This window comes from Gopherus flavomarginatus, chromosome 4 (genome assembly GCF_025201925.1).
Source record: "Gopherus flavomarginatus isolate rGopFla2 chromosome 4, rGopFla2.mat.asm, whole genome shotgun sequence".
In the NCBI taxonomy this organism is placed as follows: Eukaryota; Metazoa; Chordata; order Testudines; family Testudinidae; genus Gopherus; species Gopherus flavomarginatus.
Window position 1 is genome coordinate 132,032,082 of NC_066620.1, and position 27,704 is coordinate 132,059,785.

Here is a 27,704-nt window from a genome sequence, read left to right on the forward strand (position 1 = left end):
TATGCATGCTATAAATAAAGATTTTGCAGCATATCTACTTAATTTCGAAAAAAAATGACATTTTAAACTATGTATTACTCATTGAATCTGTCTCTACAACAGGAAAAGTTTGTTAAAGGTAACCAGTGAAGGTGTTTTTAAAAAATGGATTTGTACCATGTTTTGCTGCTTTATGATATATAAAAAAGGCCTAGACGATTTTGTTTAAAAAACATATTAACATCAGGAATGTCAAGTTTGTTCTTTCCTGATTTTGCTGGAAGGCTTACAGGGGGTCTCTGAGATGGTGTATCTGGAGCTCTTACACTTAACGGAAGGGTAAATCTTTAATAAAAACATCCTTTCTCCAAAATTTTCATTTGTCAGCTAAGTTAAATAAGTATTCACAAAAACAAAACCCCATGATTTTTTCCAAGTAAAACCCCCTTTGTTTCAAACACATGGCTAGATTTTTTTCTAACTAAAACAGTAGAATGAATGAGGGTGGCAGTGCAGGGGAACATGCTCCTGTTCTTACAACTTTACTATATAACAAGTTTCATCCCATTGAGTTATGCAATTCCTGAATGTCAGATTTACTTTTCTAATAGAGTGCAGGCACAACGTCATTGTGTTGTCACAAATGCTGCAGTAATCAGAGCGGTGACAAAGATCCCTTCAGTGGGAAGATACTCAGCTAAATGAGTGAAAACAGCAAAACCCTTTATTGCAGTGATGGACATGAAGGAACAATGATTCTAGCAATAGCTGTCACATAAAATACAGTCTGGAAATAGTTTACTAAATGTCTTGAAAAATAATATATGCTTACTAAAGCTTGTTGTTTGCCACAGTAATTTATATTAACAGTAATAATACTTTGCACTTCAAGTGGCACCTTCTACCCAAGAATCAAAACAACTTTCCAAACAGTAATAAAGCTTCACAGCAACCCTGTGAGGCAGATCTGGTCCTAGAAATACAATAAAAGACACATTCCCAGTCACAGGTTGCCAATATTCATCATTAAAAGAAGGGTTAAACCACTTAACGACCTCTAACAGTTCACAACCATTTCAAAACACTGGATACCACTGCACCGGTGCCTGCCAGCTCAGACCTGCAGTGGCAGCAGTGCCTGAAAGCCTGTGGGGCGAGGTGCATCTGCCTTGTCTCCAGCACTGCTTTCCAGACTCAGGGAGGTCTATGCTAGAAACTTGCTGGTATAGTAATGTCAGTTACGCATATGATTTCTTTATTTTTATGACATTTCTATATGGCCAAAGCTTTAGTGTGGACATAGTTATACTAGCAAGTAAGTGTTTTTGCCTGTTGTCATGGGGTGAACTGCATCAGTGCATTCTTTCTGTCTCTTCGTGGGCATTCATCCCACCTTAGAGTGGACCTCCAAGCTACAACATGTTTCGTCAACCATGCTGTCATTGCTACAGTGCGAGCTGTGCCTTAGATCCCTTTGCAGTCTCTCTTGAGTGCACTCCTCAACTGACAGGTTTCACTACCTTACCTCTCTTTGAGTGTAACCACACAGGCCTACCATTCTTAGACTGGATCCTGTGGTGGCAGGATCCTCCTATTTTCATGTTAACACAATAGACTTGTATGTATTTGGCACCTGCAAGAAATTTTCCTCCAGGAGCCTGTGACCAGCAACTTATTAAAGTGACTCAAAATAGCTCCTTCCAAACAAAAGTATTGTTGATTAACCCAAAGATACACTGTGATCAGGGAAATGGATGAAAACAACAAAAATGTACGTGTCTGGCCTTACCTAGACTTATTCCTTTCCGTGCAAGTTTAGGAGGGTTCCATTCAACCTAGGTAATCTCACCTCTGCAGACTGTGCCGCTGCATTCTCTGCTGAATTCAGAATGTGTCACCTCAAGTAGCAGTTCCCACAACCCCTTCCCTTCTCCACGGGTTGCTTTGAACTATTTATGGTTCTTTTGATATCTAGACTCTGGCTTTCACAAAACAGCGTGTCAGGGCCTCTGGGAAGAGCATCTTCTCAATTTAATCACCCAGCTATTGTCCCTCTGAACTCGTTTACCCAGAGCTTATCTCTGACCATTGTTTTGGTCTCTGCTTGCTCTTCCTTACAGCTCCTTCTAAATTCAGTTCCATGTAGTCAGACAGAATAATATCAGGCAGGCAAACTGAGGTACATATAATATTCATAACAAATAACACAGTTATATCCCTCATTCTCCACACTGATATAACTTACTTCATTCAGATAACTGTTAAAAATGGTAATGGCAGAAAAACACTTTTGCTGGTATAAGCTGCTGTCTACACTAGGGGAGTTGCCACTATAGCTATACTGGCAAACTTTTCTAGTGTAGACTAGGCCTTGTCCTCTTTCAAAAGCAAAAGGAACAGTAGCTGCACTACACAGATTTCTCAAACCAGCTAGGTAATCTCCAATCTCACCTGTCCAAAGCCAGAAAATCATGGAATCCATGATCTACACCCCTGGGAAACAAATCATTAGCCCTAGTTGTGAGAGTTCTCTCTGTTTTTCATGCAGCCCAGGTTTCAGCTTGGCACCTGTGGAGATTCATAGTGAAAATGGTTCAGCTCAGACCCAAGCACCCATATGTAAAAATCACAAAATGTCAAATAATTAATTGAAAAAAATGACAATCTCAGCACTATGATACAAATGGGGTCTTAAATATGACAGTTCATGTGGATCTTTAGTAATGGTTTGAGCTACCTCTGTGAGTTAAATAACTTCTTTTTTTTTTTAAAAGTTAAACTTCATTAACTTTAAAAGAAAAAAAATGTAACAAGTTAACTTGTTGATCTCCCCTGAAATAGAAACTGGATGTGACTTGTATGATGCACACAGTCAGTAGGATATATTTTTGACTTTAGCAGATAGGAAAGGGAGACATAAGCCCTCCATGTAGATGCAAAACAGTATGAGCCTTTGTGCAGTCCTAAATAAATACATTCTTGTGAATTTCATCTGGAGTGTAACTTGTGACGTTGTCGTGATGAATGGCAATTGATGCACACTTTAGTTTGAGGATGCTAAAAAGCTTGTGATTAGTGAGTCTGCCAAGAAGTTTGTGCTGAAGGCAATTGGTTCCTATGACTTATGAGAAGTGAATTATTTAAGCTTTCCATAAAGATTGACCACATTTAAGCTCTGATAAATTGTTGTCTGGTTAAGCAGACCCCTCACCCCCAAGACCTTGGGAGAACTGAAGTGAGTTCAGAATTTTATAAAGTTTTAAAGCATTTACCAAAAAGTGCTCAAATATTTTGAGCAACATTTTAGAGTTTTTATGTATTGCCTGGTGAAACTCAGACTGCAATAAAGGTGTGTTTTTGTTTCCCTTAAGCGAAAGTTTTATATCTTATATGAACAACAAATAAACATGGTCACTGTTGTAATCCCCTTGGCTGCACAGATGCCCGGTAGTAAGAACCTTTTACAGTGCTGGATGGTTCTGTTTCTTTACAGCTGGATATCTGAGGAACTCTTGCTTATCATGCTCCACCCTCCATTCTTTCAAATCCTTAGGTCTCTGCTGCCAGGCCACCAGAGTCTCCTTTGCTCTCCAGCTCCTACACTCTGCATCCATATGTTCTGCCCTTTTTCTCTCTGCTTTCTGGCTCCTTCCTCTTTCTTTTATTTGCTACCAGGCCCTAGTGTCTCTTTCAATTATCTCGCGTCTCTCTCTCCCTCCCTTCTTTCAGCTACCTTTTCCCCTCATTCTCTACCCCCAGATCCTTCTTTCAGCCCCAGAAAACGCTGTCCTTCAGCCCTGTTCCAGGCAGTCTGCTCTAACAAACTCTCTTCCTCCTGCCATCACCAAGACTCTCTGACCCTGTGTCTAGGGCACCATGCTTGGCCTGTTCCCAGCATCTCTCTCATTGCAAGGTGGTTAAAGCATAGCACTCTAACTCAGGAGCTGGAATATCTGTTCTTCGAGTGCTTGCTCATATCCTTTCCAATTAGGTGTGTGCGCACCGCGTGCACGTTCGTCGGAAGATTTTTATCCTAGCAACACCCAGCGGGTCGGCTGGGCGCCCATTGGCGTGGCGCCGCTATGGCACCGAATATATACCCCTGCCGACCCGTCCGCTCCTCAGTTCCTTCTTACCGCCCGTGTCGGTCGTTGGAACAGTGGAGTGCGGCTTAGCTGATCTCCACTTCCCTAGCTATTCACTCGTTCTAGTACTTATTGTGTATATAGTTTAGTTTTATAGTTGTAGTTAATACTTTTAATACCCTTTTGTAAACGTAGTTAGTGTATATAGTTCAGAGGGTTGGGGATTAGCCCCTTCCCCTCTCCTGGTGCCCAGGCCCATGCCTGGTTCACCGGGTTTCAAACCATGCTCGGCCTGCCGGCGGCCGATGCCAACAGGAGACCCCCACGACTCCTGCCTAAAGTGCCTGGGGGAATCCCATCTTACAGATAAGTGCCGGATTTGCAAGTCGTTTAAGCCGCGAACAAAAAAGGAGCGGGACTTTCGTCTTAAGCAACTTCTAATGGAGGCGGCCCTCACTCCTCCGTCTTCAGCACCGAGTGCCGCACAGTCCGCGCCGGGGAGAAGTGCCTCATCGGCACTGGAGAGCGCCGGCACCGCGAAGATGTCCCGGCACCAGCCGTCACCGGCACAGAAGCCAGCCTGGTACCACTCCCTCTCCCCGCGTGCCAAAAAGCTCAAAGCTCCTGCGACTCCAATATCTGCACCGCAGTCCGAGCAGCAGCCAAAACCGAGCCGCCCGGCACCAACAACTGCTGCGGCACCGGCAATCTCGGCACCGTTGATTCCAGCCATGCAAGAGCCGTCGAGTCCGGTGCATGACAGCTCCCCGGCACACGCCTCGGTAGAGCTTATAGTTCCCAACACGCCAGAGTCCTTTTCGATGGCGAGGGAACTCGTTGGCCTAACGGAGCCCACCCTGCCTCAACCCCCAGCACCGCCAGTGCGGGTTGTTACGTCAACAGGGAAGCCTGCCCTGGTCAGGCCACCTTCCATCGATGCCGCAGGCAGGCACTACTCAAGATCGAGGTCTCACCAACGCTTCTGATCTCACCACCGGTCTCGATATAGGCGCCGCTCGCAGTCCCGGTACCGATCTCCTTCTCGGTACCAGTCGTACTCGCGGCACCACTCAAGATCCCGCTCTCCGGACCGATATTCCAGACGGTGGTCCAGCTCCCAGCACCATTCACGCCACAGCCGCTCTCACCATACAGCTTCACGATCCCGGTCGACCTCCCAGCACCGCGCTGGTCGCAGGTCCCGGTCAACCTCCCGGCACCGGTACGACTCCCGGTACCGCTCTCCGGTGCGGCACGACATACAGTACCCTGCGCACAGGGCTCCTCCTCACATGCTTTCTGCTCTGCTATGGCTGTCATGGCACCCATCTGAGTCTTCACGCGCTGATAGCGCCGCCTACGGGGATTCAGAAACACATAGCCGTGTCCCCCAGGAGGCTCAGGGCACAGAACAAGCGCCTCAGTGGTCCTTCTGGACGCCTTGGGCATATCACCAGGCCCAAGGCGAACCCATGGTTCCATCTCGTTCTGCCCCATCAGAACATCATGCACCAGAGGCCACTGTTAGCTGCCCTCCTCCAGCGGGTACAGACGAATCGGCCCTAGCACCGGACCATCAGGCGTTCCCGGACCCTGATGCTCCTCAGGAAAAGTAGTCACTAAATGACCCAACCGTGCCGGGTCTGTTGTTGTCCTCTTCACCAGACGAGGCCGTAGCCGGTACTTCTTCATCGGGCCCGCCCCCGATTGACCTTTGAGCCCACCAGGACCTCCTCCGGCGGGTCACCTTAAATATCAATCTCCACGTGGAGGAGGTCCCGGAGGTGGAAGACCCGGTCATAGACATACTCTCGGCAGATGTGCCAACTCGCGTGGCTCTGCCATTCATCCGTTCCATCCAAGCCAAAGTAGACACCATTTGGCAATCTCCGGCGTCTATCCTGCCCACGGCCAGAGGCGTGGAAAGAAAATTGCGGGAGGCTAGACGGATGGATCTATTGGGGCGAAAAGTCTACTCCGCTGGAGGCCTCCAACTGTGGGTGGCTAACCAACAGGCCCTGCTCAGCAGGTATAATTATAATACCTGGCAATCGGTGGTTAAGTTCGCTGAAGTGGTCCCACAGGACTCCCGCCCAGAATTCCAGACCCTTCTGGAGGTAGGGAAGAAAGTGGCATGGACTTCCCTGCAGGCCTCACTCGACGCTGCTGATTCGGCAGCCAGAACCGTGGCCTCGGGAATTACAATGCAGAGAATATCGTGGCTGCAGGTGTCAGGCCTACCTCCTGAGCTGCAACACACTATTCAGGACCTTCCGTTTGATGGACAGGGCCTTTTCTCTCAGAAAACGGACCCTAGACTCCAGAGTCTCAAGGATAATCGCATCATCATGCGTTCCCTTGGGATGCATACTCTGCAAACCCAACAGAGGTCCTTCCGTACCCAGCCTCAGCGCCCTTACCCCCCACCCAGGCCACGACAAGACTTTAGTAGGAGGCGTGGTCACGGGAACCACAGATGGCAGTCGGGTTCCCAAGGGGGCCAGAATAACAGTCCCGCCAAATCATCCACGGGACCCAAACCGAACTTTTGAAGGTGCGCCCAAGAGCAGAGCGCCAGTCCTTTCCCAGGATCCCCTTCAGTTTTCCAACCGCCTTTCCTCCTTCCTCCCTGCGTGGGCCCAATTAACCTCGGATCGTTGGGTCCTACGCATGGTGGAATTTGGATACCACCTACAATTTATTTCGCCCCCTCCCTCCTACCCTCCCTTCCCGTCACTCTTCAGGGACCCCTCTCACAAGCAATTCCTCTGGCAAGAGGTTCGTACGCTCCTTTCCATCGGAGCTATAGAGGAGGTGCCGGAGGAGTTCAGGGGCAAGGGATTTTGCTCCCGATATTTCCTAATCCCCAAGGCAAAAGGAGGTCTCTGACCCATCCTGGACCTATGCGGACTCAACGTCTTTCTGAAGCAGTTGAAGTTCCGCATGGTGTCCCTGGGGACCATCATCCCATCTTTGGATCCCGGCGACTGGTACGCTGCTCTCGACATGAAGGACACATACTTTCACATCGCCATTTACCCTCCGCACAGACGGTACCTACAGTTTATGGTGCACCATCAACATTTTCAATTTGCGGTCCTTCCGTTTGGCCTCTCCACTGCCCTGCATGTGTTTACAAAGTGCATGGCTGTAGTGGCCGCCTTCCTCCGTCATCGGCGAATACACGTCTTTCCTTATCTAGACGACTGGCTTATTCGCGGGACCTCCGAGGCCCAAGTCACCAGGCATGTTGCCATCATCACGGACCTATTCGAGCGGTTGGGCCTGATGATCAATCTAGAGAAGTCTACTCTAGTGCTCACTCAAAGAATAGAATTCATTGGGGCCATTCTAGACTCCAAACTCGCAACAGCCTGCCTTCCACTACCCCAGTTTCGGGCGCTAGTTTCGATCATAGAAAGCCTCCAGACTTTTCCGACGACCTCGGCCCGCACCTGCCTCAGCCTTCTCGGTCACATGGCCGCATGCACTTTTGTAACCAAGCACGCCAAACTACGCCTGCGTCCCCTTCAAACTTGGCTCACCTCAGTTTACCGCCCAGGCAGGGACGCCATAGACATGGTCGTCACCGTTCCTCAGAGCGTCTTAGGCTCCCTCAACTGGTGGCTAACACCTTCCCTGGTGTGTGCAGGAATGCCGTTCCAACCGAGACAGCCTTCAGTATCCCTAACGACGGACGTGTCGTCTCTCTGCTGGGGGGCACACCTGGGCCATCGTCGCACGCAAGCCCTCTGGTCATCTCAAGAGCTAGCGTTGCACATAAACGTCCGGGAGCTGAGAGCAGTCCGCCTCGCGTGCCAGACGTTCCAACATCATCTGCAGGGCCGTTGTGTTCTAGTGCTTACGGACAACACAACAGCAATGCACTACATAAACAAGCAGGGAGGGACTCGATCCTCCCCCCTTTGTCAGGAGGCGATCTAACTGTGGGAATTTTGTATAGCCCACTCTATAGACCTTGTAGCGTCCTTCCTCCCAGGGGTCCAGAACACTCTGGCAGACCATCTCAGCAGATCCTTTCTCTCCCACGAGTGGTCGCTTCACCCGGACATTGTACGTTCCATCTTCCAGAAGTGGGGTTTCCCCACATAGACCTCTTCGCTTCCCGCAACAACAGGAAGTGTCAGAGGTTCTGCTCCTTCCAAGGTCTTGCCCCGGGCTCAATATCGGACGCCTTCCTAATCTCTTGGGCGAACCACCTGCTTTACGCCTTTCCACCCTTCCCGATGGTGCACAGGGTTCTCGTAAAGCTTCGCAGGGACAGGGCTTGACTGATCCTGATCGCCCCTGCGTGGCCCCGGCAACACTGGTACACCACGTTGCTGGACCACTCGATAGCCAACCCGATCCCCCTGCCCCTCCATCAGGATCTGATAACGCAGGACCACAGCAGGCTTCTCCACCCAGACCTGCAATCCCTCCATCTCATGGCGTGGCTCCTGCATGGTTAATCCAATCGGAATTGCGCTGCTCTACCCTGGTGCAAGAGGTACTCCTGGGTAGCAGAAAACCTTCTACTCGGTCTACTTACTTAGCCAAGTGGAAACGGTTTTCTTGCTGGTGTCAAACACGGAATGTCGCACCTACGCAGGTTCCCATCCCCACTATTTTGGACTATCTCTGGTATCTTAAACAGCAAGGCCTCGCTATCTCATCTTTGCGAGTGCACTTGGCGGCTATTTCTACTTTCCACCCCGGAGAAGGTACTCACTCCATCTTCTCCCACTGTATGGTCTCACGGTTCCTCAAAGGCTTGGAGCGTCTATACCCCCTGGTACGGCGCCCCGCCCCTTCCTGGGACCTCAATTTAGTCCTGACAAGACTTACGTCCCCTCCGTTCGAGCCATTGGCAACCTGCTCACTCCTATATTTGTCATGGAAGACAGCCTTCCTTGTAGCCATTACATCGGCTAGGAGAGTCTCTGAGCTTCGGGCTCTGATGGTGGACCCACCATACACGGTGTTCCACAAGGACAAGGTGCAGTTACGTCCACATCCGGCATTCCTCCCTAAAGTAGTCTCGGCCTTTCATCTCAACCAGGACATATTCCTCCCGGTCTTCTTCCCCAAACCGCATACATCTCATAGGGAGCAGCAGTTACATTCGCTCAACGTCCGTAGGGCGCTCGCCTTCTATATTGACCGAACGAGGCCCTTCCGCAAAACGCCCCAACTCTTTGTTGCAGTGACGGACCGGATGAAAGGCCAACCCGTCTCCTCTCAGAGGATTTCGTCCTGGGTAACTGCGTGCATCCAGACTTGCTACAATCTAGCTCATGCCTCTCCGGGTCATATTACCACACATTCTACCAGGGCCCAGGCCTCGTCGGCCGCCTTCTTAGCTCGAGTACCTATTCAGGAGATATATCGAGCAGCTGCGTGGTCTTCAGTACACACCTTTACTTCCCATTATGCCCTGGTGCAACAATCCAGAGACGATGCAGCCTTCGGCTTAGCAGTTCTGCATTCTGCAGTATCTCACTCCGACCCCACCGCCTAGGTAAGGCTTGGGATTCACCTAATTGGAATGGATATGAGCAAGCACTCTAAGAAGAAAAGACCGTTACTCACCTTTGTAACTGTTGTTCTTCGAGATGTGTTGCTCATATCCATTCCAAAACCCGCCCTCCTTCCCCACTGTCGGACTAGCCGGCAAGAAGGAACTGAGGAGCGGACGGATCGGCAGGGGTATATATTCGGTGCCATAGCGGCGCCACGCCAAGGGGCACCCAGCTGACCCGCCGGCTGTTGCTAGGGTAAAAATCTTCCGACGAACGTGCACGCGGCGCGCACACACCTAATTGGAATGGATATGAGCAACACATCTCGAAGAACAACAGTTACAAAGGTGAGTAACCGTCTTTTCCCAGCTCTGCCACAGATTTACTGTGTAACCTTGGACAACTCATTTCATCTCTCTATGCTTCAGTTGACTCATCTGTAAAATGGAGATAATGCCACCTGCCTCATAGGATTGCTGTCAAGCTTCATTACTGTTTGGAAAGTTGTTTTGATTCTTGGGTGGGAGGTGCCATTGAAGTGCAAAGTATTATTACTTTATGTGCTATTGCTCACCACTGCTATCTAGCTGCCTGCTGCAGCTTATTTGCACTCATTCGTGATGAGACCACCACCATTTTCGTGATAGTTCCCTTCCATCCTTCTCATTATTAAGCTGATCTGGATTGGTTGGCTAGGGATAGGAGGCACTGGATTGTCATTCGAGTTGCTTTTTTTCTCCCAGTGCACCTTATTTTAAAAAATGAACCACGAACAATTTTATTCTATTGTGAAATTTCAAACTCACAAAATTTAAGTAACTTTGAAATTATCCATCCCTCCTCAGTTCACAAATATCTACCTGGAGCAAACTGCAGCATATTGAGGACAGATGTTTCACTTACTTTGGTGCTCTTCACTAAAGTCCAGCTGTGCTTTGTGCTTTGGCTAGTTCTCACCCACATTGTGGTTTAGGGGTTCTGAAGAGTTTGTGACACCAAATGTAAATAAACAATTCAGGAAAAAAGTGATCATCCCCAGCTGTGCTTTCTCTTAGAATCAACAGCAACAGAATCAACATCAGCAACAAACAGCACCTCAGCAGCAACCGCAAGCAGCACCTCAGCAACAGCAGCAGCAACAGCAAAACAGTACCCAGACAAATGGGACTGCAGGAGGAGGTGGAGCAGGAGGAGGAGGCACTGGGGCAGGACTTCAGCACAGCCAGGACTCCAGCCTCAATCAGGTGCCTCCAAATAAGAAACCACGCATAGGGCCTTCAGGCACTAACTCAGGCGGGCCTGTCATGCCTTCAGATTATCAGGTACAGACTCTGATTGTTATACTTTAGTTAATTTTAGGGGCAAGGTGTATTCCACTGTAGAATTTTATAGTTAAATATTTCCACAGAATAAATTTACTTTAAGTGAAGTTCATTATAATGGAATTGTGCTTACTCTAATTTATTAGTAGAACTGTGGACTTTAGTTCTACTTCAGTTTAAAAAACATTTCACTGTATCAATTCATGTAATATAATGTATATACTATATTCATTATAGATGGATTTCACTCTTCAGTATTTATGTAGATTTCAGTAGCGTTTCGTTTTGTCCTCAGAATTTCAATATCGTTCTAAAATATGTGCGTAACTTTAGGAATGTGAGTAACCCCACTGAAGTCAGTGGAACTGTTTTCACATGCGGAAGTGTTTTGCTTGATTGGGTCCAGAGTAGTCAGCACTCTGGAGGATAGATCCCATGTGAGAAGCAGGCCCTAGAAAAATATGCTGAGTCAACAGCACAGGTTCTTTGATTTAATTCCTGCCACTTTCTGTTCCATGTGATAATGATAGATGGGACAATTCATATTCTGTTGTTTGTCTTAATACCTAGATAACTGTTCTTTTAATCTTAAAGATCAACAGTTTCTGTGATGCTATAACATAGATCTATAAGTGAGTCAGTATGCTTTGTGCTTAGGCAAGACACTCTAATAATGGTGATTCCCAATTTATCTCTAAAATGCTTCCTGTGAGTGAATTCAAAAGTGAATCTTCAAATGAAACGTTTGGAGGGGAGGGGTTATTTGCAATAAACTGGTCTGTTGTTTTCCACTCTCAATATGTTCTCACTATAGCAGCATTAGATTATATTAAATGAAAACAATATCTCTGTATTCTTTTTGAAGCTGCACATTTATCTTGGTTTATTAGAATTAAAGTATGTTTTCAACACTGAATATGTCACATACATGAAATAATTCAAAGCATTGTATGAACCAAACTTACAAATACTTGGGGAGATCGTGAACGTTTCAGACAAGATTAATTGAGCATCACCAGATAAATATTTTTCATTTTAAAAAAGAATACACCTGAAAACAAAGCTTTGTTTCTTAACTAAAAGATCATTGAAAATATGTCAGGATGAGAAGAGACTGGATATCACTTTTCACAGGGGTAGCCGTGTTAGCTTGTATCAGCAAAAACAATGAGGAGTCTTTGTGGCACCTTAGAGACTAACAAATTTATTTGGGCATAAGCTTTTGTGTGCTGTATATGTATACCTACCTGCTGTATATTCTACTCCATGCATCTGATGAAGTGGGTTTTAGCCCACGAAAGCTTATGCCCAAATAAATTTGTTAGTCTCTAAGGATCCACAAGGACTCCTCATTGTCGTCTTTGGATCTCATTTGAAGTTATGTTTTTGCAAGGATTCTAAATGCTATTGCTGGATACTTTTAGTAAGGACATCATCTTGATAAAGACTCATATCAGCCTCTTTCAAATCTTTCTTTTTACTCTACAGCTGCTTTGACTTCCTAACCCATCAACCCCTCCACCCCAGATAATTGATTTCTGAATGCTAGACATTCTCCTTCTATTTCTAGTTTTCTTTCTTTATTGCAAATGATTTTAAAGGTGGTGACGGCAATTTAGGAGTAACAACAACTCAGTCAAATTTCTTTCTTGAAAAGTTCCAGAGTGGATTGAGATCTCAGAAAGTCCCTGTTTATGGCTGGCTTGTTTCTGTCCATATTTTGAGGATTTTTGTACTACCTTTGATGTTATTGACCATGGGATCCTTCACGATGTCTTGGAGTTCTAGGCAAGCCTTTCCATTACAGGATTTTCTTAATTTAAGGCTTATCTTTTTGGAAAATTAAATGTAGCTCTTGTGATTCTTTTCTGCACAGGCAGCAAAGAATCCTGTGGCACCTTATAGACTAAGAGACGTTTTGGAGCATGAGCTTTCGTGGGTGAATACCCACTTCGTCAGATGCATGTAGTGGAACCGGTGATGGTGTGGCTGATCTGGTTTATCCTAACCGGTTCATTCACCTGCACGTCCACCAATGTAATATATGCCATCATATGCCAGCAATGCCCCTCTGCTATGTACATCGGCCAAACTGGACAGCCTCTACGGAAAAGGATAAATGGACACAAATCAATATTAGGAATGGCAATATACAAAAACCTGTAGGAGAACACTTCAACCTCCCTGGCCACACTATAGCAGACCTTAAGGTGGTCATCCTGCAGCAAAAAAACTTCAGGACCAGACTTCAAAGAGAAACTGCTGAGCTTCAGTTCATCTGCAAATTTGACACCATCAGCTCAGGATTAAACAAAGACTGTGAATGGCCTGCCAACTACAAAACCAGTTCCTCCTCCCTTGGTTTTCACACCTCAACTGCTAGAACAGGGCCTCATCCTTCCTGATTGAACTAACCTCGTTATCTCTAGCTTGCTTGCATATATATACCTGCCCCTGGAAATTTCCACTACATGCATCTGACCAAGTGGGTATTCACCCACGAAAGCTCATGCTCCAAAACGTCTGTTAGTCTATAAAGTGCCACAGGATTCTTTGCTGCTTTTACAGATCCAGACTAACATGGCTATCCCTCTGATACTTTTCTGCACAGCCTGTAGCCATTTGTTTTAGTGACCACTCCACTCTAGGCTTTATTTTGACCCCTGTGCTGTTAATTATTTATATGTTCCCATTAAATCAGCTGCTAAACAGTATAATCTGATTATCCATTTTTACAGTTGTATCTGGCTAGCTGTAGCTCTCTCTCTCTCTCAGTTCTAGCTGACTGTTTGTCTTATATCCAAAATGGATTGTCTGCAATTTGTCCAAATCTGGAGTCAAAACAGAAATTCTCTTTTGACGGACTAAAGTAAACATAGCCTAGTTAAATGCATTCTTTTAGTTTTATGACATTAATCTTATTCCATTAGATTTAATTCAAAATTAGAAGGAAAAATATTTTGCTTTTGGGTTCACTTATCTTCTGAATTTAAATCTGTGGTGAACAATCATTTATATTATTTAATCACAGCCATCCTTCATCACAGCGATCCTGCAGAAAAGGACCTAGGGGTTACAGTGGACGAGAAGCTGGATATGAGTCAACAGTGTGCCCGTGTTGCCAAGAAGGCTAACAGCATTTTGAGCTGTATAAATAGGGGTATTGCTAGCACATCAAGGGACACGATCATTCCCCATTCAGCATTGGTGAGGCTTCATCTGGAATACAGCGTCCAATTTTGGGCCCCACACTTCAAGAAGAATGTGGACAAATTGGAAAGAGTCCAGTGGAGGGCAACAAAAACGATTAGGAGGCTGGAGCACATGACTTATGAGAAGAGGCTGAGGGAACTGGGGTTGTTTAGTCTGCAGAAGAGAAGAATGAGGGGGGATTTGATAGCGGCTTTCAGCTACACCTCTACCCCGATATAATGCGACCTGATATAACACGAATGCAGATATAACACGGTAAAGCAGTGCTCTGGGGGGGCGGCACTGCACATTCCGATGGATCAAAGCAAGTGTGATATAACGCGGTTTCACCTATAACCCGGTAAGATTTTTTGGCTCCCGAGAACAGCGTTGTATTGAGGTAGAGGTGTACCTGAAAGGGGGTCCAAGGAGGATGGATCTAGATTGTTCTCAGTGGTGGCAGATGACAGAACAAGGAGCAATGGTCTCAAGTTGCAGTGAGGGAGATTTAGGTTGGATATTAGGAAAAACTTTTTCACTAGAAGGGTGGTGAAGCACAGGAATGGGTTACCTAGGGAGGTGGTGGAATCTCCTTCCTTGGAGATTTTTAAGGTCAAGCTTGACAAAACCCTGGCTGGGATGATTTAGTTGGGGATTGGTCCTGGTCCTGCTTTGAGCAGGGGGCTGGACTAAATGACCTCCTGAGGTCCCTTCCAAGCCTGATATTCTATGATTTCTAAGAATGACAACTGTAATTCTTGGTTTGCTTGGTTTTTGTCTAACTTTCCGACCCTTTTCATTTTTTCATTTATTCATCTTTTTAGTGGAGTCTGGATCAGGGATAGGTAACGTACGGCACGTGTGCCAGAGGCGGCACACAAGCTGATTTTCAGTGGCACTCACACTGCCTGGGTCCTGGCCACCAGTCAGGGGGGCTCTGCATTTTAATTTAATTTTAAATGAAGCTTCTTAAACATTTTAAAAACTTTATTTACTTTACATACAACAATAATTTAGTTATAAGAACATAAGAATGGCCGTACTGGGTCAGACCAAAGGTCCATCTCGCCCAGTATCTGTCTACTGACAGTGGCTAATGCCAGGTGCCCCAGAGGGAGTGAAGCTAACAGGCAATGATCAAGTGATCTCTCTCCTGCCATACAGCTCCATCCTCTGATGAACAGAGGCTAGGGACACCATTCTTTACCCTTCCTGGCTAATAGCCATTTATGGACTTAGCCACCATGAATTTATACAGTTCCCTTTTAAACATTGTTATAGTCCCAGCCTTCACAACCTCCTCAGGTAAGGAGTTCCACAAGTTGACTGTGCGCTGTGTGGAGAAGAACTTCCTTTTATTTGTTTTAAACCTGCTACCTATTAATTTAATTTGGTGACCCCTAGTTCTTGTATTATGGGAATAAGCAAATAACTTTTCCTTATCCACTTTCTCCACATCACTCATGATTTTATGTACCTCTATCATATCCCCCCTTAGTCTCTTCTTTTCCAAGATGAAGAGGCTTAGCCTTTTTAATCTTTCCTCATATGGGACCCTCTCCAAACCCCTAATCATTTTAGTTGCCCTTTTCTGAACCTTTTCTAGTGCTAGAATATCTTTTTTGAGGTGAGGAGACCACATCTGTACACAGTATTCGAGATGTGGGTGCACCATGGATTTATATAAGGGCAATAATATATTTTCAGTCTTATTCTCTATCCCCTTTTTAATGATTCCTAACATCCTGTTTGCTTTTTTGACCGTCTCTGCGCACTGCGTGGATATCTTCAGAGAACTATCCACGATGACTCCAAGATCTTTTTCCTGACTCGTTGTAGCTAAATTAGCCCCCATCATATTGTATGTACAGTTGGGGTTATTTTTTCCAATGTGCATTACTTTACATTTATCCACATTAAATTTCATTTGCCATTTTGTTGCCCAATCGCTTAGTTTTGTGAGATCTTTTTGAAGTTCTTCACAATCTGCTTTGGTCTTAACTATCTTGAGTAGTTTAGTATCATCTGCAAACTTTGCCACCTCACTGTTTACCTCTTTCTCCAGATCATTTATGAATAAATTGAATAGAATTGGTCCTAGGACTGACCCTTGGGGAACACCACTAGTTACCCCTCTCCATTCTGAGAATTTACCATTAATTCCTACCCTTTGTTCCCTGTCTTTTAACCAGTTCTCAGTCCGTGAAAGGATATTCCCTTTTATCCCATGACAGCTTAATTTACATAAGAGCCTTTGGTGAGGGACCTTGTCAAAGGCTTTCTGGAAATCTAAGTACACTATGTCCACTGGATCCCCCTTGTCCACATGTTTGTTGACCTCTTCATTAATTATATTATATTATATTATATTATATTATATTATATTATATTATATTATATTATATTATATTATAGAAAGAGACATTTTAACATTTTTAGAAGGTATTACTGGCACATGAAACCTTAAATTAGAGTGAATAAATGAAGACTCAGCACAGCACTTCTGAAAGGTTGCCAACCCCTGGTCTAGATTAATGTTTATCGTAGCTGGTGACAGAGCACTAGTTAATTTTTGTTCTTTGTTGAATGCCTAGATGCTAAATGTTAAGGCAACAGGATCAGAGCTGTGTAAAACAAAATTTAAGACCAGGGGTACACAGGCATTTATTTGATCTGAAGGCCAGATTTGATCATTTATACAGGACCTTGAAATATTTTACATGAAAAGGGCTACATATGTTTTATACAAAGTATTATATGATATGATACATACTACCAGGTCTTAACTGTTTATTGGCAAGGAAACTGGAAGGCATGAACAGATTGAATCACTATTTTGTTATGAATCTGCAAAATACTGTACAAGTATTTTGAAATTCTTAAAGTAGCTGATCTGCTCCACACAAAATATTAAGATTAATGAATAACAAACTTTTTTTCTGTTTCTGTGAAACCTTGTTTCACAACTCTGGCAATTTTAAAGAGTGAATTCAGGGAATTAAATACTAAGGTCTTGCACACATGTACTCACTGGCATCTCTGTGTAAATGTCATTATTTTTAGTAAATGGAGCACCAGAACAGGAATCGAGATGTGTTCTAGAATATTATTATTACTGGAACTTATCAACAAGTCTCCCAAGTCAGATGTTGGGGTATCTTTTAAGTCATATTCTCCCACTTCTTCCCTACTCTTATTCCATCTCCTCTGGAACTGAATACATTGCCTCTCTAGCACACCTAATCTCTCCCCACCCCACCCCCGAGGTAGAGAATGAGAGTGTGGAGCTGGCAGTCACTTATATTTGTTATTTAGTTAATAGTGGCATAGAAATAACAAATAAAATAGATAATTATTAAAAATAAATCATGATCGTTAGACATGGGATTAAGAAACAACAAAGATTAAGAGTTAGCAATGGGGTTCAGTCACTTCCAAATTATTTTTAAATGGTCTTGGATTATAACTTCTGTCTTTTTCCATGCCTGTCAAACACCTAACACCATTTGGGTGTTAATTAAATCATTATTATCAATATATCAAACTGTTGGCCCTTAAAGAGGAATGATGCTCAGTTGCTTTCACCCAGTATTTTGATTTGAATGAGCCTCTTAAAGTTGAAAAGCTCCCTGCCTCATTGTTCTAACAGGCTGTTTTAATTTCTTTTCCATTTTCTTTTTCCCCAGCACTCCAGTTCACGCCTGAGTTACCAAAGCAACATTCAGGGATCTTCTCAGTCCCAGAGTACAATGGGCTATTCCACATCATCTCAACAGAGCTCTCAGTATCATCAGTCTCATCAGTCTCATAGGTACTGAGACCTAATAGACTGCGCTTAGAAAGGAATGGACTAAAAGTCAAAAGACTCCAGCAATATGAAGTTCCTAACAATGAGAAGAACCAAAAATGCAAACTGTGATACAGATTTAAAGTTCGCAATTATAAAAGGAAAACTTTATTTACTGAAGATTTTTTTTTCAATGACTCTGTTCCTTCTTTATTGCCATAAAGGAGATTCTTGTGAAGTGCCCCCCGCCCTCCCGCACTTCCCTCGCATGTGTTCCATTGTGGTAACTCTAATGAAACCGTCTGATCTGAACCCAGCACTTAACTTCTTTAATCTTTGGAATTTTTGAAGGATTCCTGGTGCACCTTTCTCATGCTGTAGTGATCGCCATAAATCTATCTTTTCAAATCTCTTTAATGGGATTTTAAAGTTTTAAAATCTTGAACTCCGAGGCTTTCAAGCTTGTATATAGTTAGTTTTATACTAGGCAAACCAGTTTAGCTATACAGGTATAATGCACCTTTTAAAAGCACTATGTTTTTTTCACAAGATATTACTGTTTTCCTCATGGATGTCAAGAACAGCAAATTTTACTGTTCCAGAGTATTTTACTATTCTGTTTGTATTAGTCTAGTTTTCAGGCGACGTCTTAGGGGGGGAAAAAAAACAAAAAAATACCAACCCAAGTCTCTGCAGCAGCTAATGTGCTTCATGGTACTGGACTGTACACCAAACAGAAGATTGTGAATGTTTCCTAAATCTTTCATGTTGAATCCCATACATATTATGACCATGTTCTGAGTAGTGTTGAATTAAGCATTATTTTAAACTAAAGCATGATACTTACATGAAAATGAGATGCTTTCGGAGCGCCATTGGAACAGAGAAATGGAATGCAATGGAACGTCTTCTCTGGTTGGGCACCCAAAATAGCCAGGAAAATATATTTAGTGCCCTATGATCTCAGCAGAAGAGAGAATGTGGTTGAGGACTTATACTAGTCCTTGTTTAAAAAAACAAAACTAAACAAAACAAAAAACCACTTCTTTAATGTGTGTGGGAGCTCTATATATCTGGCTTCTCTGATGCAGTCTCCCTTTGTCAGTTTCCCCAAATCAATTATCTAAGTATAAAGATGACAAAAATGTAAAGGATTATAAAATAAAAACAAATAATTGTCCATTTTTATATAAAATCATCAAATTTAAGAGAACTTATTGTATGTTTTGAAGAGCATGTTGAAAATTGTCTTCATTTTTCATGTTTAATAACGCAAATTCTTTATTCTTCACATTGCTGTGATTAATCCCGATTGGTTGCACTGAAATGTTTCTTTTTCCCAAGAGCAAACACGTTGTGATTGTGCCTAAGGACCATAAGTGGATGGGTTACTAGCAGTCTATCCCAGGTAAATAATTAGAGCTTGCAAGCATAATTGGAGGATCATTATCCAACTTTCAGCGCCACAGGTATTCAGAGACACATAATGTATAATGTGGAGCAGCTCCATTTTCCGTCTGTGTTTAGAAATAAGGCTGATGAATTTGATTGCACTAAAACTGGAAAGACATTCACGTACTTTAGAATGTTCTTCGCTGTATGAGCAGCACCAGTCTTTTTTAATTGATTGCTGGAGAAGAGTCAAGAAAGGAGCAAATTATGTTTAAGCAATGATATTGCGGACATTTACACTACACAGTGTGATATCATGGTTAGTTGTGTTCTATCCTGAATCCATGCAAGACTTTAGACATAAACACTATACATTCCACACCAAAATTGTGATAGAAGCTAGGCAGGTGGTAGATCTGTTTGCTCTGAGGAGAATTTTTTTTGTCCCAGTTAGAGTAATAAATATTTCCATTGAGAGTGAGCTCCCAGTCACCTTAAATGCTTTTTTCCTCTCACAAAAATGTTTTGCTTTTATAACCAGTTGGAAACCTGGTTTGGCCACACCAGCTGCCACAAGACTTTGCTCCGTTTGCCGATGACACCAGGCTTCTCTGGAAAGTGATTGAAGATAGAATGGGAAAGAAGTGATAAAAATGAGATGAAGCAATTTGAAGGAAAATATAAATTAGGACAAAACCATCTCCTATTGGATACTTTCCACCTTTATTCTTTGTGATACTACATGGCCTGTGCTTCTGCGTAACTTAGTTGGCAGGAACTGATTTTAATTGTTAGTAAATTTTTTTACCTGCTTGCAATATATCTGGGCTCGAAAGATGCAAGTCCCCACCTCTTAATGTTGTCAGTGGGAGTCCCATGTCTGTCTGAAGGAGAATTTTGCCCTGCCCTACAACATTTATTGGATATTCTTCTGACTGGCTTCTAGTTTTCTGGATACCAGGCTCTGGTCATTGTCTCCTGTCTTCTTCATAGCCCTCTGTCCTCTCAAAACACCATTGCCTATTGTAACACAATTGTTTAACATTTGTCCCCCTCCCACCTGCTTTTATTCATCATCAAATTATTGATGGTGGCAGGGGGACAAAAATCTGCTTGTAATTAAGCTGGCCTCTTATAGTGCCAGCAAAGCTGAATCATAGCGTAGGCTCATGATGTGTGGAATGCAAAGATACACAGCATTATAATGTGCTTTAATTCAATGAGCTTCCATCCCCTAGAATGACTGACTGCTATCACCATTGTCTAAACTGAATAGATAATTCTGTATTTGCTAGATCTAAATTGCTTGCTGTGCTTTAGCCCCTTGCAGCTTCTGTGCACGTGCAAAGCTGAGCTAACTCCTCCATTGCCTTCAAAATAAAAGTAGAAAGGGGAATAAATAAAAGCAGTGGTTACTGCTTAAAAATGTGTACTGTGCAAGTTTGCTCGCTTTCTCTCTCTTTGTCAGTTGGTGTTCGCGTTCGGATATTTGGCTTTTTCTGGTGAGCTATGTGTGAATTTCATGGTGGATGGGAGCCAAGATGAGAGAGACTTGTTAAGGGGTAATTTCATGAGGAAAAATGCTCTTTGTATTCAGAGGTTAATCATGTAATATGTTATGGGAACCCAGGATCATGTATATTTTTCTACCTGTGGAGTTTTGGTACTTGACACTGATTATTCACAGTTTTGACCTTACCCATAACCTCTGTGTGCCCTCAGAAAGGTATTTCACACTGGCAACTAGAAATGGAAAGTGACATCAACTTGATTGTTTTCTCATTCCTGTTCCCTTGGTGAAACAGTGGACAGTCAAATACCATCCTGCAATGTTTCTCATCTGGTTTTTGGAGAAGACAGGAGAGTGAGGAATGGGATTAGCAGCATAGTCTACATTGGTGAAGTTTATGTAGCACAAACTGCACAATGAAGGAAGAATATTGTGAAAGCTGCGAGTCCTGCACTGTATCTGTGACACTGTATCTTTTGGGGGGGAGGGGGAGGGGGAGGGAAGAGCATTCTGAGGGGAGGGTTGGGGTAGCTTGAAGTATTCAGATATGTCTAATATTTTATATAAACATATTAAAGCTTAGTTCCCCTTCATAATCTTCAGTAATGGTACTTAAACACCATTAAGCAAAGAATTGTTTTAGGATTAAATAAATGTATTGTACATAAGGCCATATGTAATCTTCTAAAAGTGTCGCCACACAGGAGCGATATGTATTACTATATGAAAAAAATCCTTAATGCACTGTTATCTCCTAAATATTTAGTAGTAAATTAATACTATTTAATTTTTTTAAAAACCTGTCTTGTGTAGACACTAAAAAGTATTACACAAAATGTGGACTGAAGATGTCCTTTTAAACAGCAATTTAAAGAACTTTTTATCTATGTAATATAGTATACTTTTCAAATTGTTCTAGTTTGTATTCTCCCATGTTTGCTATTGGTGGAAGTGTGTCTGTTGCTCTTCAGTTATTTTTTTATAATTTCATGCACGTATCCTTCATTTTTGTAGTTTTTATTATAGATTACTGCATATGCTCTTCCTGCTGCCACAAAGCTTTGCTGCTTTAGCTCTATGGTGGCCACATACAGCAATACCCATGCTGATGAGTTTGCAAAAACACAAAACAAAATATTTGTTTCTCATTCTAGAGCTAAGAGTTTACTGCTTTTAAGTTGTCCTCATGTTGCTCTTGAAATGACTGTTAAAACTGAACTATGAGTTCATTGCATTTATTTTATATTCCTGGTTGTCATGAAATTGAATTGACTTTGCTTCAGTGTGAATTTTTTTAATACAAATAATATACATTTGTAATAATAATAATAATAATAATAATAATAAAAGGTTCAAATCAAAGAAGTGTGCTGGAAAGTTGTGAACATCAGACACTGAGTTACAAAAGAAGCAATGTATCCTGCAGAGTTGTGACCTGTAATTGTATTCAGATGTTTATATCATCATAAACCACACAAAACAGAGCTTGTAAAACCTCCAGTTTGGACTTATAGCCTTTTTAAATACCCAAGAGGGTATTCGTGTTTTGTATGTACGGAAATAGAATGAAGCTTTATGGAAAAACAAAACAGGTGGAATGCTTGGTGTACTCTCTAAAGTGATTTAGCATGCAGCTTGGATACCACTTATAAAAATATAAAACTACCAACCTGGTGATTTTACATATTTGTCTTCTAAAAAAGCTGTGCATTTGGAGACTAACCCCCACCCCCCCACCCGCTTACCTCTTCCTCCTCCCCCCCCCCCAATCCCATTTCTTGGCTATCTTTGAATATAATTCTCACAAGTGTCTAAGGTAACAGCATGTTAGATTGGAGAACATGAGCTGGGGAACTCAGCTGTTTTTCAGGTTGATTTTCTGTGCTTCCTTGGCCTGCATATTATAACTCCACAAGTCAGTTTTTCAGAGATGGTTGTTATACTGCGTTTTCCATAAACTGCACCCATTTTCTTCATCCCAGCCGTGTGTGAGAGAATGGCTGCCACTCACTTGCTTCTCGACTGACACCAAAAAGGAGGCTTGAATTTCTACTGTAACTTTAGGACAAGGTAAGAACGTGCTGTACCCTTGTCATTACTGCTGGCTTCTAGCAAATAAAGAGTTCTGACCAATTCCTCCTCCCTGATGCGTCCAAGGATTAGGTTTAACATGATGCATGCATGGTATCAAAGAGGTTTCTTTACTTTGTGTCTGCACTGGTGTCTTGCATTTCCAGTGTGTAGTATCTTTCACCTAGAAGGATCCCAAAACATTTTCCAGATGATATTTACAAATTATAGGAATCTTTTCATCAAGCATTCCAAGGGGCTGCAACATGTGTGGTTATGTTTATTCCTCTTGAAGAGAGTATGGCTGGTTAGCCGGTGAGGGTAGACATGGTTATATAAAGGATTCTCTGCCTACATTACTCCACTTACTATGTTTTTTCCCTCTTCTGCTTGTACTTGGTGGAGTGCTGCAGCAGCAGCCTTTCGAAATCCCTGGTCCACTGGAATGTACAGCATTGTCTCAGAGATCATTCATCATTCCCTGCAGTGTGCTTAAGTTGGATGCCAGCCTTTGAGGTCTGGCATTCTGTGTCAAAGAGCTAAGTTTATGACTAATGATCTAAAGAAGAATCAGCCCTGCAGCATCCAGCCATTTATGGGTAAGGGCTGCAAAGACAGTGTTTAAAGCTGAGATAAGCTTATGCTAAGAGTTAGCACCAAAGCAGAGGAGAGGCAACAAAAAGTGTCAGAATATTTGTTGCTGATGGCAAGATACAAGTTCTGAACAGAAAATCAGGCTGAAACTTTAAGGGCAATAAATTTTTACTTCAGGTGGTTTTACAAATATTGATGGAGGGAGTGTGGAAGGCAGTGTTGTCTGGAGGAATGAGCACAGACTTAGGAATCAGGGTCCTGCATTCACACTTTGGCTCTATTACTGAATCCGTGGGGCCTTAAAGTCACTTCTCCTTTCTGTCTGTTTCCTCATTTATAAAATGGGGCTAATACTTGGGTATCTCACAGTAGTAGTTTGAGGATTAGTTAGTTTTTGTATAGTACTTTGAAAATGTACAGCACTACAGAAATGCTAGGTATTATTAACTCAGTCTAGATAAACTCAGAAGTTTAGCATTGTTTCAGAGACCAACAAAGGATAACGTTGACCTGAAATACTATTTAACAGACATTGGTTTTTCATGCAAGTGAATTTCATGCCCTTCTTTTCCAACACAGAGCGATGCGTGGTCAGCAAATGTGATTTTGTTTTTGCATTTTTTTAATATTCAGAAAGAAAAATATTTTATTGTTGCATCAAGACACTGCAGGGATTGATTTTTTCATTAATAAATTAAATATTTATTAGCACAACCATTATAGTGAAGGATGTGAGTAATGGGACTTCAGATACAATCAGCTTGTAAAATACTGTGCTATTCCCAGAATTCTTATGCAACAATAATATCCACAGTAAATGTTTTTAAAAGTCATAATCCCTCATTCTGGTGATGTTTAAAATCTGACGGTTATTGCCTGCATACATAATATTTTTATTTTAGGTATTTGTATAAAAACACTATCGCAGGATCAGTCTCTCTAGCTTTGAAAATAAACATCCTGGCATGCATGTGCAGTACTTGTGAGAAAGCATTATCTGTGAGATTGTGTTCTTTGGAGTCCCTTAAATAGGATGAAGAATTTGGAAGAAAGTGTAAATTGCGTACTTTTATTATGTGCATTCACAACATGTGGCTAAAAATCTTGTCTTCTCTTGTCCGTGAATGAAATAAGTCAGCAAAGCATTCCCTGGGCTATGTTGCCTTTAGGTGCCATTCCATATCAGTGCATTTTAGATGCCAATAAAACAAAATGAGTCAAATTGATGCCTGAAATCAGTTGTTAAACAAGGGATCTATTTGCCCCAGTAATGTCACTGCTAAATTGGAGTCATGCTCTGTGGATGTAAGTCTAAACTAGCAGTGAGAGTTACTAAAACAAATTAGCTAAGGACTCTTCTCTCATTTTTAAATGTGATTTTTGAATCAATAGATTTCTTCTGTTGGAAGACACAGAACCTATGATATGAAATTTAATCATAATGATATGTTCTATACTGTCTCCATCCCACAAAAAACCGAGAATACAAGCAGTGTAGGTAATGTATACATGCAGGGGCCAGGACAATGGGGCCCCAATCTTGATTGAGGCACTCTGTGTGATACGGTAATGGAAATAACCAATGTCATCAGACTTTTCCAGCCTAAGTTTAAAAAAAAACAACACAAAAACCCAAAATCTAGGTCACTTTGCATAAATCAACAGTTCCACACTGAGAGGATGCACACTATGCTGCGAAGTAGCCTCATTAATTAACCTGAAAATTACTTCAGCGGGGGAACTTTCAAACTGAGAGAACCTTTACAAATATAAACTTTTAGAAGGAAAAGAATGTGGAAAAGACAGGAAGGACACATGAGATGTCTAAAATTAGTGCTTAGTTGATGACTATTTCCATGCAATCTATGGTAACACCTTTATGCTAGGCAGGTAGAAGTCAAAAGACTTGCTTTTAGACTCCAGGATTCCTCCAGCAGGCCAACCCCCGTGTAACATTTCACTGTGGTTTGCTCATGCAAAACGTCTCAGGACATCTCCTAAATCTCCCTGTGTAGTATAGCTGATGGGTTCTTACCAATACAGTTTACCACATTTCTGCATGCTGAAGAGACACCTACAAAAAAATTGTAATCAAGTTTCCTAGTTATTCTGCTTATTCATACATCCAAATGTGTGTGTGTGTTGAGACATGGTCTGTTAGCCAAAAATGTGATAAAACAGGATACCCTAAACAGCCAAAATAACTAAGTATAGCAACTTTCAACATTCATGTTTCGGCAAGGTTTCAGATATACACAGTGTGTCCCAGCTTAGGATGCTCAAGGCTAGACATTCTCAAATGAGTAACATGAGAACTTTTTTCATCTGTATACATGACCAGCTTCCATTTCTACAGTTACAAGAGGGTAAATCCATTATTTAAGCTAGAACTACGTGCTGTGAGGCAAAACCACCCAGCATCCCACAATGCTGGGTGATCTGTATTACATACAAATCACAGGCTCCCAAGCTTCCATTTTATAATGGATGTTCACAAGCTGTTTTGGAAATGAAGCTACAAACTACGTAACAGTTACTCTTTCAACAGAGACTAGATGGCTCAAGGGGTGGCATGCTCAGACGTTCACCTCTGAATTGCCACCTTAATGTCACCCTATGCCAGCAGCAACTGCAAATTGTTACCATTTGATGGCTTTTTGGTGTCCTGTAAGAACTGAGTGTGATGGGCAAAGTCCAGTTCCTAATGGGCAGCTGTCCACATTACAGAAGCCAACTGACACAAACTGGTACCCTTACTGGAAGTCTCAGGGGAGAGGCCAATACTGCAGAGTTATGAAAATTCTCCAGGGTTCAGGTATTTGAGCTGGTCGAGGGAGCTTCATTTGACATTGTGTTGTACGTATTGTATATATTTAGATAAGACTTCCATTTTCAGGAGCTAATCTCGTACATTTCAAGAGTGCTTAATTCACAGTTCTACAGAATCTATTCATTGAACAATTTTAAAGTCTAATAAAAATTCCATTCGTAGCTAAAGCTCATACAACCTGCTAAGAACGTAAAACATCCAGAACACCAGAACATGCACCTCTAGTTACAAATGCAACTTCAGCAAGCGATCGAGTTTTTGGTGCCAATTCATTTTTAACCGTAAGAAAGTGAGGACTTAAAAGCTGAAGCCCTTACAAGCATGTCTTCCCACCCGACAGGGCTGTAAGTGCAGAAGTGGGTCTGATGTATTTTCTCCATCACATCATGTGTATATAAATGTTTTTGGTGTGTAGTATTTACATGGAAATATGTTAACCTGTTTTCTTGTCTGTTCCATGGAAAGACTGATCTATGATCATGACAGTTCACCAGGTTCAGGTGTGTTGGAGGGAGGGTTTTGCAACTCAGATGCTTCTCCCATCTCAGCTGCCATTAACATTACAAGCTTTATCCAAAAATCAGGTGGTAGAATGACAGGCACTAATTTTGAGTGATCACCAAGTACAGCGAGTGGCTGAATGCTCCCTATTGTGGTTGCGGTTCCTGCTTTGATCAATTCTTCTGAAGAGTCTGTGATGTTCTAATGTCAAAAGGATCATTCGTTCCTTCTCTTTAAACCCTGTCTGCCTGTTGTGTGACATGGATTGAAACATACCTGAGTCAGTTCTCCAGGGTGTGCCTGACTTGTTCTGGCTAACAGCATCTTCTCAGCTCCATAGGAAAAGACTCACAATGTAAAATGTAAATGCAGGTTCCACTAACATTTGTCCCTCTTTACTTTAGACAACTATGAAATGTCTCTCTGAGATGAGACCCATTTTCCAAAATCCCCAGAGTCCTGATGTTCTCAGGAAGAAGCCTAACAATGCCGATATTCATGTTTTATGGGGAGTTCTGACTCAAATTTTAGAGCTGGTTTGTCATGCAAACATGTGCCCCTAAGCCATCCAATGACTGGAAAGAACTAATATATTTTAAGCAGTATGTAGTCCTTACTTAACTATTTATCATTCATGAAGACTACATTGGCAGCTGCAAGGAGATAAGGAAATCCCAAGATGATATAGAACCTGGTTTTTGTGTAGTACCGTAAGTTAAGAACTTCAGTAGGGATAAAGATTCTGATCCTACTTCCATTGCAGTAAATAGCAAAACTCCCATTAACTTCTATGGAAGGAGGATGAGGCCCAAAATCTATAATGTAAACACAAAATCCTTTGATCAGATTTCATATCAGCCATAAAATGAGAGAAGTTAGCAACAGAAAAGGCTTAGTCCATCTCTCTGCCAATGCAGGGT

The 27,704-nt window shown here is 42.6% G+C and overlaps 1 protein-coding gene across 2 annotated transcripts in view; it reads left to right on the forward strand.

Moving 5' to 3' along the window:
* Nucleotides 1–20,254, forward strand: part of CDK19 (cyclin dependent kinase 19) — a 188,012-nt gene extending 167,758 nt beyond the window's left edge. For both annotated transcript variants that reach the window (XM_050951418.1, XM_050951417.1), the window contains 2 exons: nucleotides 10,642–10,908; nucleotides 17,787–20,254. In XM_050951418.1, the coding sequence (XP_050807375.1) occupies nucleotides 10,642–10,908; nucleotides 17,787–17,918 (399 nt within the window). In that variant the 3' untranslated portion in view covers nucleotides 17,919–20,254. The remainder of the gene's footprint in view (nucleotides 1–10,641; nucleotides 10,909–17,786) is intronic.
* The last annotated feature ends 7,450 nt before the right edge of the window (nucleotides 20,255–27,704 follow it).